Source organism: Canis lupus, chromosome 4 (genome assembly GCF_003254725.2).
Source record: "Canis lupus dingo isolate Sandy chromosome 4, ASM325472v2, whole genome shotgun sequence".
NCBI lineage: Eukaryota > Metazoa > Chordata > Mammalia > Carnivora > Canidae > Canis > Canis lupus.
In genome coordinates, this window is record NC_064246.1 from 23,538,234 (window position 1) to 23,555,468 (window position 17,235).

Consider the following 17,235-nt stretch of genomic DNA (forward strand, 5'->3'; position numbering starts at 1 on the left):
TATCCTTTCATTTAGTTGATGAGTTCCTTTGTCATGCAGAAGCTTTTTAATTTGATAGAGTCCCATTTGTTGATTTTTCCTTGTTGCTTGTGTTTTTGGTATCATAACCAAAAAGATCATTGGAAGATGAAAGATAAGTAGTGCTTCCACTATGTTTCCTTCTACAAGTTTCCTTCTACGGAAAGGTCTATAAGCTTGATTGTTTTAGGTCTCACGTTAAAGAATTTAATTCCTTCGGGTTAATTGTGGTGAATGATTTCAATAAGGGTTCAATTTCATTTTCTGAATGTGCTTATAGTTTTCCAACACCATTTGTTGAAGAGACTGTCCTTTGACCATAGAGTATTCCTGGCTCCCTTGTCCAATATTAATTGACTGCATAGGTGGTGGTTTATTTCTGGGATCTCCATTCTGTGCCACTGGTCAATTTTTATGCAGAATACACTGTTTTAATACAGCTATGTAGTTTGATATCAGGAAGTGGGATGCTTCCAGCTTAGCTCTTTTTTCTCAGGTTCTTTTGTAGTTCCATACAAATTTTAGGATTCCTTTCCTGTTAAAAATGTGAATAGAATTTTTACAGGTATTGTATTGAATGTACATACAGATAGCTTTGGGTAGTAAAAACATTTAAATGTCATTTATTGCTCTAATCCATGAACCCAGGATATCTTTTCATTTGCGTGTGTCTTATATTTCTTTCATCAAAGACTTGTAGTTTTCATTGTATAAATGTTTCATTACCTTGGTTAAATTTATTCCTGTGTATTTTGTTGTTCTTGATGCTACTGTGAATAGAATAATTATCTTTATTTCTTTTTCAGATAATTCATTGTTAGTGTATAAAAACAATCTTTTTTTTTTGTATGTTGATTTTATATCCTGCAACTTAGCTAATTTGTTGATCAGTTCCAACAGCTTTTTTTTTTAAATTTTTATTTATTTATGATAGTCACACACAGAGAGAGAGAGAGAGAGAGAGGCAGAGACATAGGCAGAGGGAGAAGCAGGCTCCATGCACCGGGAGCCCGACGTGGGATTCGATCCGGGTCTCCAGGATCGCGCCCTGGGCCAAAGGCAGGCGCTAAACCGCTGCGCCACCCAGGGATCCCGCCAACAGCTTTTTGATTGAGTCTTTGGGATTATCGTTATATATGAACATATGATCGGCAGATAATAACAATCTTCCTTCTTTCTTTCCTATTTGGATGCCTTATATTTCTTTGTCTTTCCAAACTGCTCTAGGTGGAACTTCCAGTACTATGTAGTAAAAGTGTTTAGAGTGGGCATCCTTGTCTTCTTTCTCATTACAGAGGAAAAGACTTCAACCTTTCAGTGTTCAGTATGATGTTAGCTGTAGGTTTGTTATATAGCGCCTTTCTTAAGTTGAAGTATGTTTCTTCTATACCCAATTCATTCAGGTCTTTAGCACAAAAAAAAAAAGATGTTGTATTTTGTCAAATTCAAGGAATTCATACAATAAAAAAAAATCTGATTTTAAAGTGGGCAGATGATCTGAATAGATATTTTTTTCAAAGAAGACATACAGATGACCAACAGGTTCAGCAAAAAGTGCTCAACACCACTAATCAGGAAAATGAAAATCAGAACCAGAATGAGGTATCACTTCACACTTGTCAGAATAGCTAAAATTAACAATAGAAGAAACAAGTGTTTACGAGGATGTGGACAAAAGGGTACCTTTGTGCACTGATGGTAGGAATGCAAACTGGTGCACCCACTATGGAAAACAGTATGGAGATTCCTCAAAAACTTAAAAACAGAACTGCCATATGATCCAGTAATTCCATTACTGAGTATTTACCCAAAGAAACAAAAACACTAATTTGAAAAGATATATACCCCTATTTATTGCAGCATTATTTGCAAAAGCCAAAATATGGAAGGAACCCAGATGTCCATTAATAGACAAAAAGGTAAAAAGGAGGTAGTATATATATAACATGGATGGTTCTAAAGGGTAAAATGTTAAATGAAAATAAGTCAGAAAAAGACAAACACCATATGATTTCGCTTATGTGTGGAATATAAGAAACAAAAAAATAGCAAAGGAAATAAAGACAAAAACCAGACATTTAGGGAATCCCTGGGTGGCTCAGCAGTTTAGCGCCTGCCTTCAGCCCAGGGTGTGATCCTGGAGACCCAGGATCGAGTCCCACATCAGGCTCCCTGCATGAAGCCTGCTTCTCCCTCTGCCTATGTCTCTGCCTCTGTGTGTGTGTGTGTCTTTCATGAATAAATAAATACAATCTTAAAAAACAAACAAACAAACAAACAGATATTTAGGGCACCTGGGTAGCTCAGTTGGTTAAGTGTCTGAGTCTTGATCTCAGCTCAGGTCTCAATCTTGTGAGGTTAAGCCCCACATTGGGCTCCATACCGGGTGAGGAGTCTACTTTAAAAATCAACCAAACAAAAAATTCAGACTCTTAAGTATAAAGAACTGGTGGTTACCAAAGAGGAAGGGAATGGGGAGATGGGTTAAACAGGCGATGGGGATTAAGGACTGCAAGTGTGATGATGAGCACTGGATGATATATGGAACTGTTGAATCACTATACTGTATACCTGAAATCAGTACAACACTGTATGTTAATTAGGTGGAATTAAAAACTTTAAAAGCCAAAAGAAAAAAAAAGCGAAAACGAAAACAAAAAATCCTACAAAAACCAATTCAATTTAATGGGCAGACTGAATTAAAAAGCCATTTTTCCAAGGAAGACATCCAAATGATCAATGGACACATAAAAAGGTGCTTGGTGCTCAACATCACTAATCATCAGGAAAATGTAAATCAGGGCAACCCTGGTGGCGCAGCGGTTTAGCGCCGCCTGCAGCCTGGGATGTGATCCTGGAGATCCCTGATAGAGTCCCACGTCAGGCTTCCTGTATGGAGCCTGCTTCTCCCTCTGCCTGTGTCTCTGCCCCTCTCTCCCTCTGTCTCTATGAATAAATAAAATCTTAAAAAAAAAAAAAAAAAAAGGAAAATGTAAATCAAAACCACATGGAAATATCACCTCACACCTGTTAGATAGTTAGGATCAAAAAGAGAAGGGATCCCTGGGTGGCGCAGCGGTTTGGCGCCTGCCTTTGGCCCAGGGCACGATCCTGGAGACCCAGGATCGAATCCCACGTCGGGCTCTCGGTGCATGGAGCCTGCTTCTCCCTCTGCCTGTGTCTCTGCCTCTCTCTCTCTCTCTCTCTCTGTGACTATCATAAATAAATAAAATTTTTTTAAAAAATTAAAAAAAAAAAAAAGAGAAAAGATGGGTGCCTGGGTGGTTCAGTTGACTGGGCCTCTGACTCTTGGTTTCAGCTCAGGTCATGATCTCAGGGTTGTGAGATCAAGTCCTGCATCAGGCTTCATATCCAGCGGGGAGTCTGCCTGAAGATTTTCTCCCTCTGCGCACATGCGCACACACACATACTCTCTCTCTCTCAAATAAATAAATACATTGGGATCCCCGGGTGGCTCAGCGGTTTGGCGCCTGCCGTCGGCCCAGGGCATGGTCCTGGAGTCCCGGGATCAAGTCCCGCATCCGGCTCCTTGCATGGAACCTGCTTCTCCTGCTGCCTGTGTCTCTGCCTCTCTCTCTCTGTCTCTCATGAATAAATAAATAAAATCTTTAAAAATAAATACATACATACATACATCTTTAAAAAAAAAAAAGTTTAAAAAAAGAGAGAGAAAAGAGGACCTGGGTGGCTCAGTGTGTTAAGCATCTGCCTTCAGCTCAAGTCATGATCCTGGAGTCCTAAAACTGAGTCCCATGTTGGGATCCCTGCCCACCCACCCTCTCAGTGCCCCCTCTCCAATAAATAAATACAATATTTAATTAAAAAAGAGAGTAAAGATAACAAGCGTAGGTGAGGATATGGAGAAAAGGGATCCTTTTTGCACTGTTGGTGGACATGTAAATTGGTTCAGCGTCTATGGAAAGTAGTATGGAAGTTCCTTAAGACATTAAAAATAGAACTACCACATCTTCCAGAAATCTCACTTTTGGGTATATATTCAAAGAAAATAAAATCAATATCTTGAAGAAATATCTATACTACCATGTTCATTACAGCATTATTCACAATAGCCAAGATATGGAAACAACTAATACGTGTCATGGAATCTCTCAGGACTCCAAAACAAAATTTTTTTTAAGATTTTATTTATTTATTTGAGAGAGAGAGAGAGAGAGAGAGAGAGAGAGATCATGAGCAGGTGAGAAGGGCAGAGGGAAAAGCAGACATCCCAGAGCAGGGAGCTTGATGTGGAACTGGATTCCAGGACCCTGGGATCATGTCCTGAGTCAAAGGCAGACTAACTGACTGAGCCACCCAGGTGTCCCAAAACAAATTTTGAAAAAAAATAACAAAGTTGGAGGACTACTACATCCTGATTTAAAACATACTACAAAACTAGTCATCAAAAGAACATATAGACCATTTGTAATAGAATATAGAGCTAGAAATAAACCCTTACATACATGGTCACTGATTTTTGACAAGGGAGCCACAACCATTTAATGGAAAAAGAATAGTTTTTTCAACAAACAGTGCTGGGAATATTGGTATCCACATGCCAAAGAATGAAGCTGAACCCTTATCTAACTCCATATTAAGAAATTAACTTGAGGGGTGCCTGGGTAGCTCAGTTGGTTAAGCATCCAACTTGTGGTCGTGATCTCATGGAATATGGTACTAATCCCTGCGACTGTCTCTGCGCTCAGTGTGGAGTCTGCTTGTTCTTCTCTCTTCCCCATACCTCTCCCTTCCTACTCTCATGTGCTGACCCGCTCTCTCTCTCTAAAATAAATAAATAAATCTTTAAAACAAATTAACTTGAAATGGATCAAAGACCAAAATAGAAGACCTAAAACTATATTACTTATGGAAGAAAACATAGATGGAAATCTTCACATTAGATTTGGCAATGATTTCTTGGGTATGACACTGGAGGCACAAGCAACAAAGAAAAAAAAAGACAAAGTGCATTTCATGAAATTTTAAAAATTGTGTGCATCAAAAGATAATGTCAATAGAGTAAAAAGGCAATTATATAATGAGATGAAATAATTGCACATGATATATCTGTTATGGAGTTAACAAATAGATTATACAGAGAACTCCTAAAACTTAATAATTAAAAAAATACAATAACAGAGTTAAAAAACTGGCAAAGGATGTAAACAAATATTTCTCCAAGGAAGAAATATGACTACTAGGCACATGCAAAGTTGTTCAACATCACACTGATCATTACAGAAATGCAAATGAAAACTATACTGAGATATCACTTCACATCTGTTAGGATGGCTAATATAAGAATAGAACATAGCAAGCACTGGCAAAGATATGAAAAAGTAGAACCCTTGCTGGTGGAAATGTAAAATGGTATATTACTGTGAAAAACAGTATGGAGGTTCCATAAGAAAATTAAAAATAGGATTAGCATATGATCTAGCAATTTCACTTCTGGGTACATACCCAAAAGAACAGAAAGCAAGGTCTTCAATAGATATTTGTTTACCTATGATCACAGTATCATTTTTCACAACTGCTACAATGTGGAAGCAACTCAAGTATCCATTAGAGGATAAGTGCAAGAACAAAACGTGATATATATGTACCCTGGAATATCCCTCAAAATAAGGAAATTCCAACATATGCTAAAATATGACGAACCCTGAAGACATTACACAAAGTACAATAAGCCAAACACAAAAATACAAATACTGTATGATTCCACTTGTATGAGGTTCTTTTAGTATTCAAATTCAGAGAGAAAGCAGAATGGTGGTTGCTAGGGGCTGGGGGAAGGGGTAGTAAAGAGTTATTTAATGGGTACAGATTTTCAGTTTTATAACATGAAAACAATTATGGAAATGATGGGTGGTGACACTCTGTGATTAAATGTATACTTTAAAGATGGTTAACATGATAAATGTGATGTTTTAACTACTTTATCACCACACACACACACACAAAAAAAAAAAAAAAAGAGGGGAAGAAAAGGAAGAGACCCCAGGAAAGTAGGGGAAGAACTAATGAAAAAAATATAAAAGAACAGTTACAAGATAAACAGTACAGATTGTGAGATCCAAGATACATTTAAGAAGAGTTCCAAGAGAAAAGAAATGGCCATGAAGCAATACTGAAGCAGTGTGTAAGACTTTTTTAGAATTCAGGACTTGATGTGCCAGAGGAGATAATAAAATTAAAAATTAAAAAATTAAAAATAACTCAAGTGAAAAAAGATAAAAGAATATAAATATTAAATAAAAGAGAGAAGTATATACAATGATAGTATAACATAAACTGAGTGATAGGACTGTCCTAACTCTTTGCACCTGAGAATTTTTTTTAAATTAAAAATAAAACACACAAAAGAACCAGGCTATGCATAGCATTAATAAATTACAAATTAAAGACAATGGTCTACCTCCGAAAAAGAGAAAAAAATAGGATTTGGGAAAGTATACAGCAACGTACTTTATAAATTCATTTTGTTTCTTTAAAAAAAACTGAAGTGGGGCACATAGGTGGCTCAGTGGTTGAACATCTGCCTTTGGTTCAAGTCGTGATCCTGGGGTCCTGGAATCAAGTTCCACATCAAGGTCCCCACAGGGAGCCTGCCTCTCCCTCTACCTATGTCTCTGCCTCTATGTGTCTCTCATGAATAAATAAAATCTTTATAGAAAAAAAAACTGAAGCAAATATAGTCAAATGTTAAAACCTGACAAAAATCAATGTCAGATACATGTATGTTCATTATAGTAGTCTATTTTTTTCTTCCTGAATATTTGAAATATTACACAAAAATCAAGACAACATAAAAGGACAAAGCCAAAGAGTTTAAGTGCGAGGTGAGGATGTCAAAGATAGCCTGTAGAGACTGGAGCAGCTTGGTATAGCAGGGAAAGAATGAATGGCAAAAACCAAGCAAACAAAAAAACCCAAAAGCCAAACCAAAACAAACCAAAATAAAATAAAAAAAAAAATAGAAAAAAAAAACAAGAGAAAACAACACATGCTAAAAAATGCAATTTATTATTTTATTAAAGATGGAAAGATCCTTAACATGTCTATGTATACTATATAATCGGTGAAAAAGCAAAGAGCAACTGAGGAAATTGGACAGAGGAAAAAATAAGTGTTGAAACAGGTTGTTGGGAAACAGGATGACATGTGGAACAATTATCCTTGAATAGAAAAAACACCGGTCTCCTACTGAGACTTTAATGAAAGAAGAATGATTTCAGAAATAGGTTAGAAAGGTTTTATAGCCATGGGAGTTACAAATTAAGTAAATTACACTTATCAGGCTTTCATTTCTTTCTGGGAAGTATGATATATAGTCACTGCTAAGCAGGAAGCAGGAGAAGAAAATGGAAAGTTCAAAAATAAATGCTTATTTGGGCAATTTTATCTCTATTTTGTAAAATGGAAAGTTTGACTAAAAATGAAAGTGCTGGTACCAGATAAATTGGAATTTTACTCAAAATCACTCAGGGCAAAAGATTAAATAAATGTATCATTGTGGAAATACCAGGATAGTTGACAATTAACTTGTAATATATAATTTTTGTTCAAATTTACCTCAACTAGAAATGGAATTAAGAAATAAAAAGACATATTTGATAACTTGATCCAAACAAAAAAATGATCCAAATTTCTCAAAGGAACTCTTCTTGCAAATATACACCATACGAACACACAACACAGAAATAACTCAAATTATCATGTTGCAATTAGCTACATTTTAGCAAATGAAGTCAATTCCCTAAACTTGAACATTAACCTGCAAAATGTCTAAGAAATTCATCCTTTTGACTTTTCATCACTCATGTCTCCTGAATTCAAATGCTCATCATCATAAGCATTACTACACTGGAATTGAAATTTTTCTGAGGCAGACCTCTATAAAAAGCAGATTGTATTAAAGATATAAAATGTTGAGGTCATTCAAAGCTTCTATTATCAAAATTAGTTGAATTTTTGGAAATATTTGTATATTTCCAAAGAGATGTTATTCTGCCTTTACAACTTGGCATCATAAATCAGTTGTACCAAAGATTCAAAATACCCAAGAACATCTAGCATCAGAAAGGTCTGGAAAGCAAGAATCAACTAAAGTAGTTACATTAAAAGAGGGAAGAAAATATATGCAAATCCTGATTACCAATCTAGATCTTCACTAGCTCCATTAACTTCACATTCCAAGAGTACATTTGCCTTAGAACATGATAGAAAATAGCAGAGAGGTGGTATCTGCAAGGAGAATATGAATCATCTGAAATAAATGATAAAAGAGACCCAACCACATTATTCTAATTTAGAATTAAAAAGAGTTCTGGGGATCCCTGGGTGGCGCAGCAGTTTAGCGCCTGCCTTTGGCCCAGGGCACGATCCTGGAGACCCGGGATCGAATCCCACATCCGGCTCCCGGTGCATGGAGCCTGCTTCTCCCTCTGCCTGTGTCTCTGCCCCTCTCTCTCTCTCTGTGTGACTATCATAAATAAATTAAAAAAATTTAAAGAGTTCTGATTAATTTATAAGATTGTGTTCCATACTTTTCTGTCTCTGAATCCAGAACGTTTCTTCTTTTTCTCTTCCTGATGAGGCTCAAGACAAACACCTGCAGCCTTTTTTTCATGGTTACAAACTTCCCCTTCATCTTTATTCTTCCCTTTATCACCAAGTTCATTCTTTAGGTTGTTTACAGATGGTGGAGATTCTGCAAGGGCCCTGGATATTTAAAAAAAAAAATTGCATTATTCAAGAAATAAGATTTTCATATAGTTTAGTAGAAGTAACAGCAATGATAATTTGTGAAAACTTCTACATGAAGAGGTTCCTCAAAAAGTTAAAAATACAACTATCATATAATCCAAGCAATCCCATTTCTGGTTATATCCAAAAGAATTGAAAGTAGAGTCATGAAGAGATTTTTGTACATTCATATTAACAGCAGCATTACTCACAATAGCTAAAATGTTTGAAGCAACTGAGATGTCCACCGATAAATGAGTGAATAAAGATAATATGGTATATACATACAACAGAATAATATTCAGCCTTAAAAATAAAGGATCTGATACTAAAAGCACAGGCAACAAAAGAAAAAAAGAGACAAGCAGGATTACACAAAACTAAAAAGCTTCAGGACAGCGAAAGAATAAAATAAAAGAGCAACCTATGGAAAGGGAGAAAATATTTGCAAACCATATATTTAACAAAGGGCTGACATTCAAAACACATAAAGAAAAAAAAACACATAGAGAACTCCTAGAACATTATAGCAAAACAAACAAACAAAACTCAAATAACCTGATTTAAAAATGGGCAAAAGAAGTGAACAAACATTTCTCAAAAAATACATAAATAGCCAACATATATATGAAAATATGCTCAACATCAGTAATCATCAGGGAAAGGCAAACTAAAACTGCCATGGGATATCACCTTACATCTGGTAGGACAGCTTTAATAAAAAAAAAAAAAAAAAAAAAAAAAAAAGATTACAAGTGTTGGTGAGGATGTGGAGAAAAGGGATCCCCGGTACACTGGTGGGGGAAATGTAAATTGAAACAGCCACCTTGGAAAACAGGATGGAAGATCCTCAAAAAAACTAACAACAGAAGTGCAATATGATTCGGCAATCCCACTTTGGATATATCCAAAGGAACTGAAATCAGGATCTCAAGGAGATATCTATATTCCCATGTCCACTGCAGCATTATTCACCATGGCCAAGGCAGGGAAACAACATAAATGCCTATCAGTCAACAAATAATTAAAATGTGTGTGGCACAGACATACACTTGCATGCAAAATGGAATACTCTTCAGCATTAAAAAAAGGAAGGAAATCTTGCCATTTATGACAACACAGATGAACCTATGCTAAGTGAAATAAGCCAGACACAGAGAACAAGTACTATATTATATTCAAACCCACAAAAGCAGAGAATAGAATGGTACTTTCCAAGGGCTGGGGCAAGGAGAAATGGGGAGATATTAGTCAAAGGGTACAAATTTTCAATTACATAAAGTAAATAAGTCCTAGAGGTCTGCTGAACTGCATATAGTGCCTATAGTTAACAAAACTGAACTGTATACTTAAAAATTTACAAGGAGGAGATACCTCGGTTGCTCAGTGCATTAAGCATCCACTTTTGATTTCAGCTCAGGTAGTAGTCTCAGGGTCCTGGGATTGAGCCCCACTTTGGGCTCCATGCTCAGCTCATAGTCTGCTTGTCCCTCTCCCTCTGCTCTTCCCTCCAATCCCTCTCTGTTTTCTCTCTCAAATAAATAAAATCTTTTAAAAATTAGTTAAGGGGGTAGATCTTACGTTAAGTATTTTATTAATAAAACAACTTATAATAATGACATATGAGAGGGTCGGAAAAAACTTCTAAGGTGATGGACAGGTTTATGGCATAGATTGTTAATGATGGATCAGAAATGTATACTTATCTCCAACACCTCAAGTTGTCTGCATTAGTTATGTACAGCTTTTTGTATGCCAAAAACAATTTGTTAAGTAATTCTGAAAAAAAAAACTTAAAAAGGAAAGAAGTCATATCATATACTACAATATGGATGACACTTGAGAACATTATGCTAAGTGAAATAAGCCACTGAATGATCCCACGTATATGAGGTATCTAACATAGTCTATTTTCACAGAGACAGAAAAAAAAATGATGGTAACCCGGGGCTGCAAGGGGGAACAGAGGTATTTAATGAGTAAAAAATTTTAGCTTTGCAAGATGAAAAAGTTCTAAAGATCTGTTTGACAATAGTGTGAATATATTTAACACTACTGAACTGTACACTTAAAAATGGTTAGGATGATACATTTTGTTATTTTTTTAAATACAAAAAAATAAATTGAAAGAATAAATGTGGGACCAAAAGAATAAAAAAAATGGTATTCAAATAAAAACATGAACATTAAAAAATTCTAGGGCTTACCAGGTTAACCCAATTATTAATAGCAAGAAAAAACTAAACGTTCAGAGGTCCCTCTAGCTGATTAGAGACCGAAACTGACGCTGTATTCTCCAAAGATTTTTCCTAATTTCTTCATCCTCTTCTTTCAAATTGCTACATGATTTAGTGACTAAACCATATCATATAATTTGTTATTTTTTGTATTCCCAGAATCTTGCTTTCTAACTATCAGAGAGAGTCAAATGACTCTGTTCCTTTTACAAACCAAAAACTGTCAAATATCAGCATGTCATCTTGTTCAACATGGTTAAGATCATTAAGAGACAGGCTATCCAGAAGAAGCAAATAATAAAAGCTAGAGTAGAAATACACTAAATAGAAACTAAAAACAAAACAATGAAACCAGAAGCTGATTCTTTGAAAAGATCAACAAAATTGATAAACGTTTAGCTAGACTTCTCAAAAAGAGAGAGAAAGAGAACTCAAAGAAACACAATCAGAAATGAAAGCGGAGAAATAACAACTGATGCCACAGAAATACAAAGGATTAAAAAAAAGAAATACAAAGGATTATACAGGAATATTATAAAAAATTATGTGCCAACAAATTGGATAACCTAGAAGAAATGGATAAATTCCTAAAAACATATAGCCTCCCCAAACTGAATCAGGAAAAAAATAGAAAACTTGAACAGATCAATTACCAGCAATGAAATTGAATCAGAAATCAAAATACTCCCAACCAACAAATGTCCAGGACCAGATGGCTTCGCAGGCCAGGTAAAATCTATCAAACATTTAAAGAAGACTTAAAACCTGTTCTCAAAATATTCCAAAAATAGAAGAGAAAGGAAAACTTCCAAATACATTCTATGAGACAGACATTACCAGAATATAACAAAACAAGATAAAGACATTACAAAGAAAACTCAAGGCCATTATCTCAATGAACACAGACACAGAAATCCTCAACAAAATATTAGCAAACCGAATCCAACAATCATTGAAAAACTCATTCACCAAGATCAAGCAGGATTTATTCCTAGTATGCAAGGATACTTCAATATTTGCAAATCAACATGATACATCACATCAACAAGAAACAGAATAAAAACCATACGATTGGGACACCTAGGTGGCTCAGAGGTTGAGTGTCTGCCTTTGGCTCAGGGCATGATCCCGGAGTTCCAGGATCAAGTCCCGCATCAGGATCCCCTTGAGGAGCCTGCTTCTCTCTGTGTCTCTTATGAATAAATAAATAAAACCTTAAAACAACAACAACAACATATGATCATTTCAATAGATACAGAATAAGCATTTGACAAATCACAACATCAATCCATAATAAAACCCCTCAACAAAGTAGGCTTAGAGGGAACATATTTCTAAGGCCATATATGAAAAACCCATAGCTATCATCATACCAAATAGTAAAATAGTGGGAACTTTTCCCCTAAGATTAGGAAAAAGACAAGGATTCCACTCTCATCATTTTTATTTAACATAGTACTGGAAATCCTAGCTACTAGCAATCACAGAAATAAAAGGAATCCAAACAGATTAAAACCTTATTTGCAGATAATATATTACATATAGAAAACTCGTAAGACCACCAAAAAACTTCTAGAGCTGATAAATGAATTCAGTAAGGTTGCAGAATATAAAATCAATATATAAAAATCTGTTGCATTTCTGTACACTAATAATAAAGTAGCAGAAAAAGAAATTAAGAAAACGATCCCATTTACCACTGCAGCAAACATAATAAAAAACACCTAGAAATAAATTTAACCAATGAGGTCAAAGACCTGTACTTTGAAAAATATAAAACAGTGATGAAAGAAACTGAATGTGAAACAAACAAATGGAAAGACAGTCCATATTCATGGATGGGGAGAACAAATATTGCTAAAATGTCCATACATCCCAGGACAATCTACAGGTTTAATGCAATCCCTATCAAAATACCAACAGTATTTTTCCCAGAACTTGAACAAATAATTCCAAAATCTGTATGAAACCACAAAACATCCCAAATAGCCAAAGCAATCTTGAAAAAGAAGAGAACTGGAGTTATTTATCCTAATCCCAGATTTCAAGATACATTACAGGACCAATAGGCGCCTGGGAAGCTCACTCAGTTAAGTGTCCAACTCTTTCCCCCCCACTCCTACCCTCAAATTGAACTCTTGATCTCAGCTCAGTCTTGATCTCAGGGTCATGAGTTCAAGCCTCATGTGGGACTCCATAGTAAGAAAAAAAGACATACTACAACGTTGTAGCAATCAAAACACTATGGTCCTGACACAAAAACAGACACATATATCAACAGAACAAAGAGCCCAGAAATAAACCCATAATTATATGGCCAATTAATTTACAACAGAGGAAAGAATATGCAATGGGAAAGAGTCTTTTCAACAAAAGGTGTTGGGAAAACAAGACAGCTCCATGGAAAAGAATGAAACCAAAGTACTTACACTATACAAAAAAATAAACTCCAAATGGATCAGAGACCTAAATGTGAGACCTGTAGCAAAAGTTTCTAGATATGTCTCTGGAGGCAAGGGAAATTAAAACAAACAAAAAAACAACAACTACTGGCACTGCATCAAAATAAAAAGCTTCTGCCCACCAAAGGAAACAATCAATAAAACAAGAAGACAATCTACTGAATGGGAGAAGATATTTGCAAATGATATATATGATAAGAGGTTAGTATCCAAAATAGAAAAGAACTTATACAACTCAACACCCAAAACACAAATAATCCATTTTAAAAATGGGCAGAAGACATGAACAGACCTTTCTCCAAAGAAGACATCCAGATAACCAAGAGTCACATGAAAAGATGCTCAACATCTCTAATCATTAGGGAAATGCAAATCGAAACCACAATGAGGTATCACCTCACACCCATTAGAATGGCTAAAACCAAAACCACAAAAAACAACACATGATGGTAAGGATGTGTAGAAAAATGAAACTTTGTGCACTGCTAGAAATGCAAACTGGTACAGCCACTGTGGAAACAGTATAGAGGTTGCTCAAAAAGTTAAAACTAACATTACCATATGATCCAGTAAGTCCACCACTGGGTGTTTACACAAAGAATATGAAAATACTAATTAAAATAATAGATGCACCCCTATGTTTATTGCAGCATCATTTGCAATAGACAAAATATGGAAGAAACCCAACTGTCCATCAATAGATGAATGGATAAAGAAGATGTGTGTATACACATACAATGGAATATTCCTCCGCAATACAAAAGAATGAAATCTCGCCATTTACAACAATATGGATCAATCTAGAGGGTATAAAGGGTAAAATGCTAAGTAAAATAAATCAGTCAGAAAAAGACAAATGCCATATTATTTCACTCATATGGGGAATTTAAGAAACAAAACAAATGAACAAAAGAAAAAAAAAGACTCTTAAATACAAAGAACAAACTAATGGCTGCCAGAGGGGAGGGGAGTGGGCAGATGAGTAACATGAGATAAAGGGGATTAAGAGTATACTTATTGTGATGAGCACTGAGTGCAAGTGCTGTTGAAGTGAGCACAATGTGATGAGCACTGAGTAACATATAGAATTGTTGAATCACTATATTGTACACATGAAACTAATGTGTATGTAAACACTGTACATAAATTATACTGGAATAATAATTAAAACTTAAAAAAAAAAAAAGGGAGAAAGATTGGACACTACTCTTCCAATCATCCAGAGTTCCCAACCCAGTGCCTTATACAGAGAAAGTAGGCAATGTGGCTATGGCTGATTATGGAACAAAAATGGAAATCCTTATCTATATTGACCAGAAAGGGATTGGAAAAATATATGCTGGGATTAAAATACAATATGAGAAAATTCTTAATGCATTCCTTTTACGTAACTATTTAAAGAATATAAAAACCAATAGTTATTTCACTTACTTATAAATAGTATTTTATGCATGTTAACAAAGGCAAAACAGTATTTGAATTTATAAGTAAGAAAAATAACTTTTTAAAAAGGTTAAATCCTAAAACTAAACAATTTTTTTAAAATATTTTATTTATTTATTCATGAGCGACACAGAGAGATGGCAGAGACATAAGCAGAGGGAGAAGCAGGCTCCTTGCAGGGAGCCCACTACAGGACTCAATCCCAGAACCCCAGGATCACGCCCTGAGACGAAGGCAGACGCCCAACCGCTGACCCACCCAGGTATCCCAAAATAAACAAATTTTTTAAAAGCAACAAGAAACTAACTCACTATAGGTTTTCCCACCTGGTTCAAAATCAATCTTTTGACCACAGTTCAAATTTCCTTTCAACCTTGACCCCAACTGATCAAGGCTGGATCATTTCCCTGTTTTATTTCCTTCTGAAGAGTTTGTGGAATCAAATGATGATGGGCTGATAAAGTGAAGACCTAAAGTATTTATTCACAAAGAAAAGATTTCTTCAATCAAATGCTGTGGGAGCTACACTAGTTGCTAAGATAAATATAGTAAGACTGTCTCTGTCATCAAGAAAGTCACAGTAAATAGGGAAAACAGATAAGCCAACTGATAAAGAATATATAAGGACAAAGAATAGGTTCAGGAAAAGCCTCCTGGAAAGAGTGACTCTAACCTGATTTCTCAAAAACCTTAGGTTCTAAAAAAGAAAATCTACAGACATTCAATATCATTTGGTATACCAGAAACCCTCCTAACCACACTGCTTTATTCAGTCCAATTAATTGAATGGCATTCATAATTTCTTCTGAAAAACATACAGGCTGATATCCCATGATACTCTGAATGCTGCTCATATGTAGTAGGCAAGTTACACCCTATTATACCCCTGCAACTTTTAACATCTTAAGAATTGCACACTACCAAGAGTCACTTTGTCTTTTCCCTATTTTATTCCTGATAGTTGACTCCACTGTGGTAATGATATAATAATACAGTGATTTAAACATTATAGAACCGATGACATATAATGATGTACAGAAAGAAGACTTCTGCTTTCAACCCCAATGGAGTAACTACACTTAGATTTGCCTTCCTAGAGTGGGGAAAAATACAGAAAATCTAACAAAATATATAAAACATTTTAAGATACTGAACAATAGACAGCAACTGTCTGAAAAAAAAAGTAGGTCTATAGTTGTCCTGAAGTTCTACTTGGAGACATTTTCCAGATCAGGAACAGGATCCCAAGCAATATAAGAGTGACCATGCTAAGTTGAGGCCATAGTTTGGAGAGGCTGAGGTGACTGGAATTGGTGGGCAAGAGGACCAGAGAGGAGGAAATACAGGAAGAAAAAGTTCCATGAACCTAATGGAGCCTCCCTTGTTAATATTAAACAGTACACTCTTAGGATTAAAGTATCCAATATTAGACAAGAAACAATTACCAAAGAGCTATAGGCCAAATAATTTCTAGCATTCACAAGCAGGAGTGTTCAAGCTGTGACAAATCATTGAACACTCAAGGCATTTAGTAAACACAACAGATGGGTCCTGTCTTATTAGTAGGGCTGACTTAGCCCTAGAGCAAAGGATACTCTATCTAAACCATGCTGGGGGAAAAAAAAAGTTTAAAAACAAGTTCCAGCTGATCAAATAGATTCTCCAATAAGTTAACTACCTGTCAGTACAAAAATCAATATACTTTTAAGGAAAACAAAAAAATCCAGACACTCAAAAAGTTAACCTACACAATGAAAAATATGTAATAAAGTCATGGATAGATGTCAGCAAGATGGCGGAATAGGAAGTCCCAGGCTTTGTCTACCACAGAAACACTGATTTAGCAACAATGTACAGATCAAAATACCTTTAGGAGATTCCCAAAATCTGGCTAAGAAGCTGTAATGCACCAGGAAAACATGATGCCAAAAACAGACACATGGAAATGGGTAAGAGAAGCAATTTCACTCTACCCATGTCAGTCCCTCCCCCAAGCAGTCACAGCTCAGTACCAGGAGAGAATGCCCCAGCTCACAGTTTCTCACTCCAGGGAGGAACGAGAATGAAAGGGTGTTCAACATTCCAGCCCTAGGGACTGGTTTCTGTTCACCTCACTTGGAGTGCTGATGGAAGATGGCATTTTTGCATTCCTGAGGGTAGATAAGAAAAAAGAAAAGTGGGAGGTGATCTGCACAGCTTAGAGTTGCAGAGTTGGCACAGCTTAGCACAATTAGGGGAAGGGACAAAACAAGTCTTCTCCCTCAGGAGGGAGGGAAAAAAGTGGAAGGTGTGCCTGGCATTCTAGT

General features: G+C 35.8%; 1 protein-coding gene across 13 annotated transcripts in view; it reads right to left on the reverse strand.

The window, feature by feature from the left end:
* The window catches only part of MICU1 (mitochondrial calcium uptake 1), a 248,629-nt gene that overhangs the window by 165,085 nt on the left and 66,309 nt on the right, over nt 1-17,235 (reverse strand). For 8 of the 13 annotated variants that reach the window (XR_007410155.1, XM_025434857.3, XM_025434851.3 and 5 more), the window contains one exon: nt 8,589-8,763. The exons of the other annotated variants lie outside the window; for them this stretch is intronic. Coding sequence is in view for 7 of the 8 variants with exons in the window: in XM_025434857.3 (XP_025290642.1) it covers nt 8,589-8,763 (175 nt within the window). In the remaining variant the exon portion in view is untranslated. The remainder of the gene's footprint in view (nt 1-8,588; nt 8,764-17,235) is intronic. 13 annotated transcript variants of the gene reach the window in all.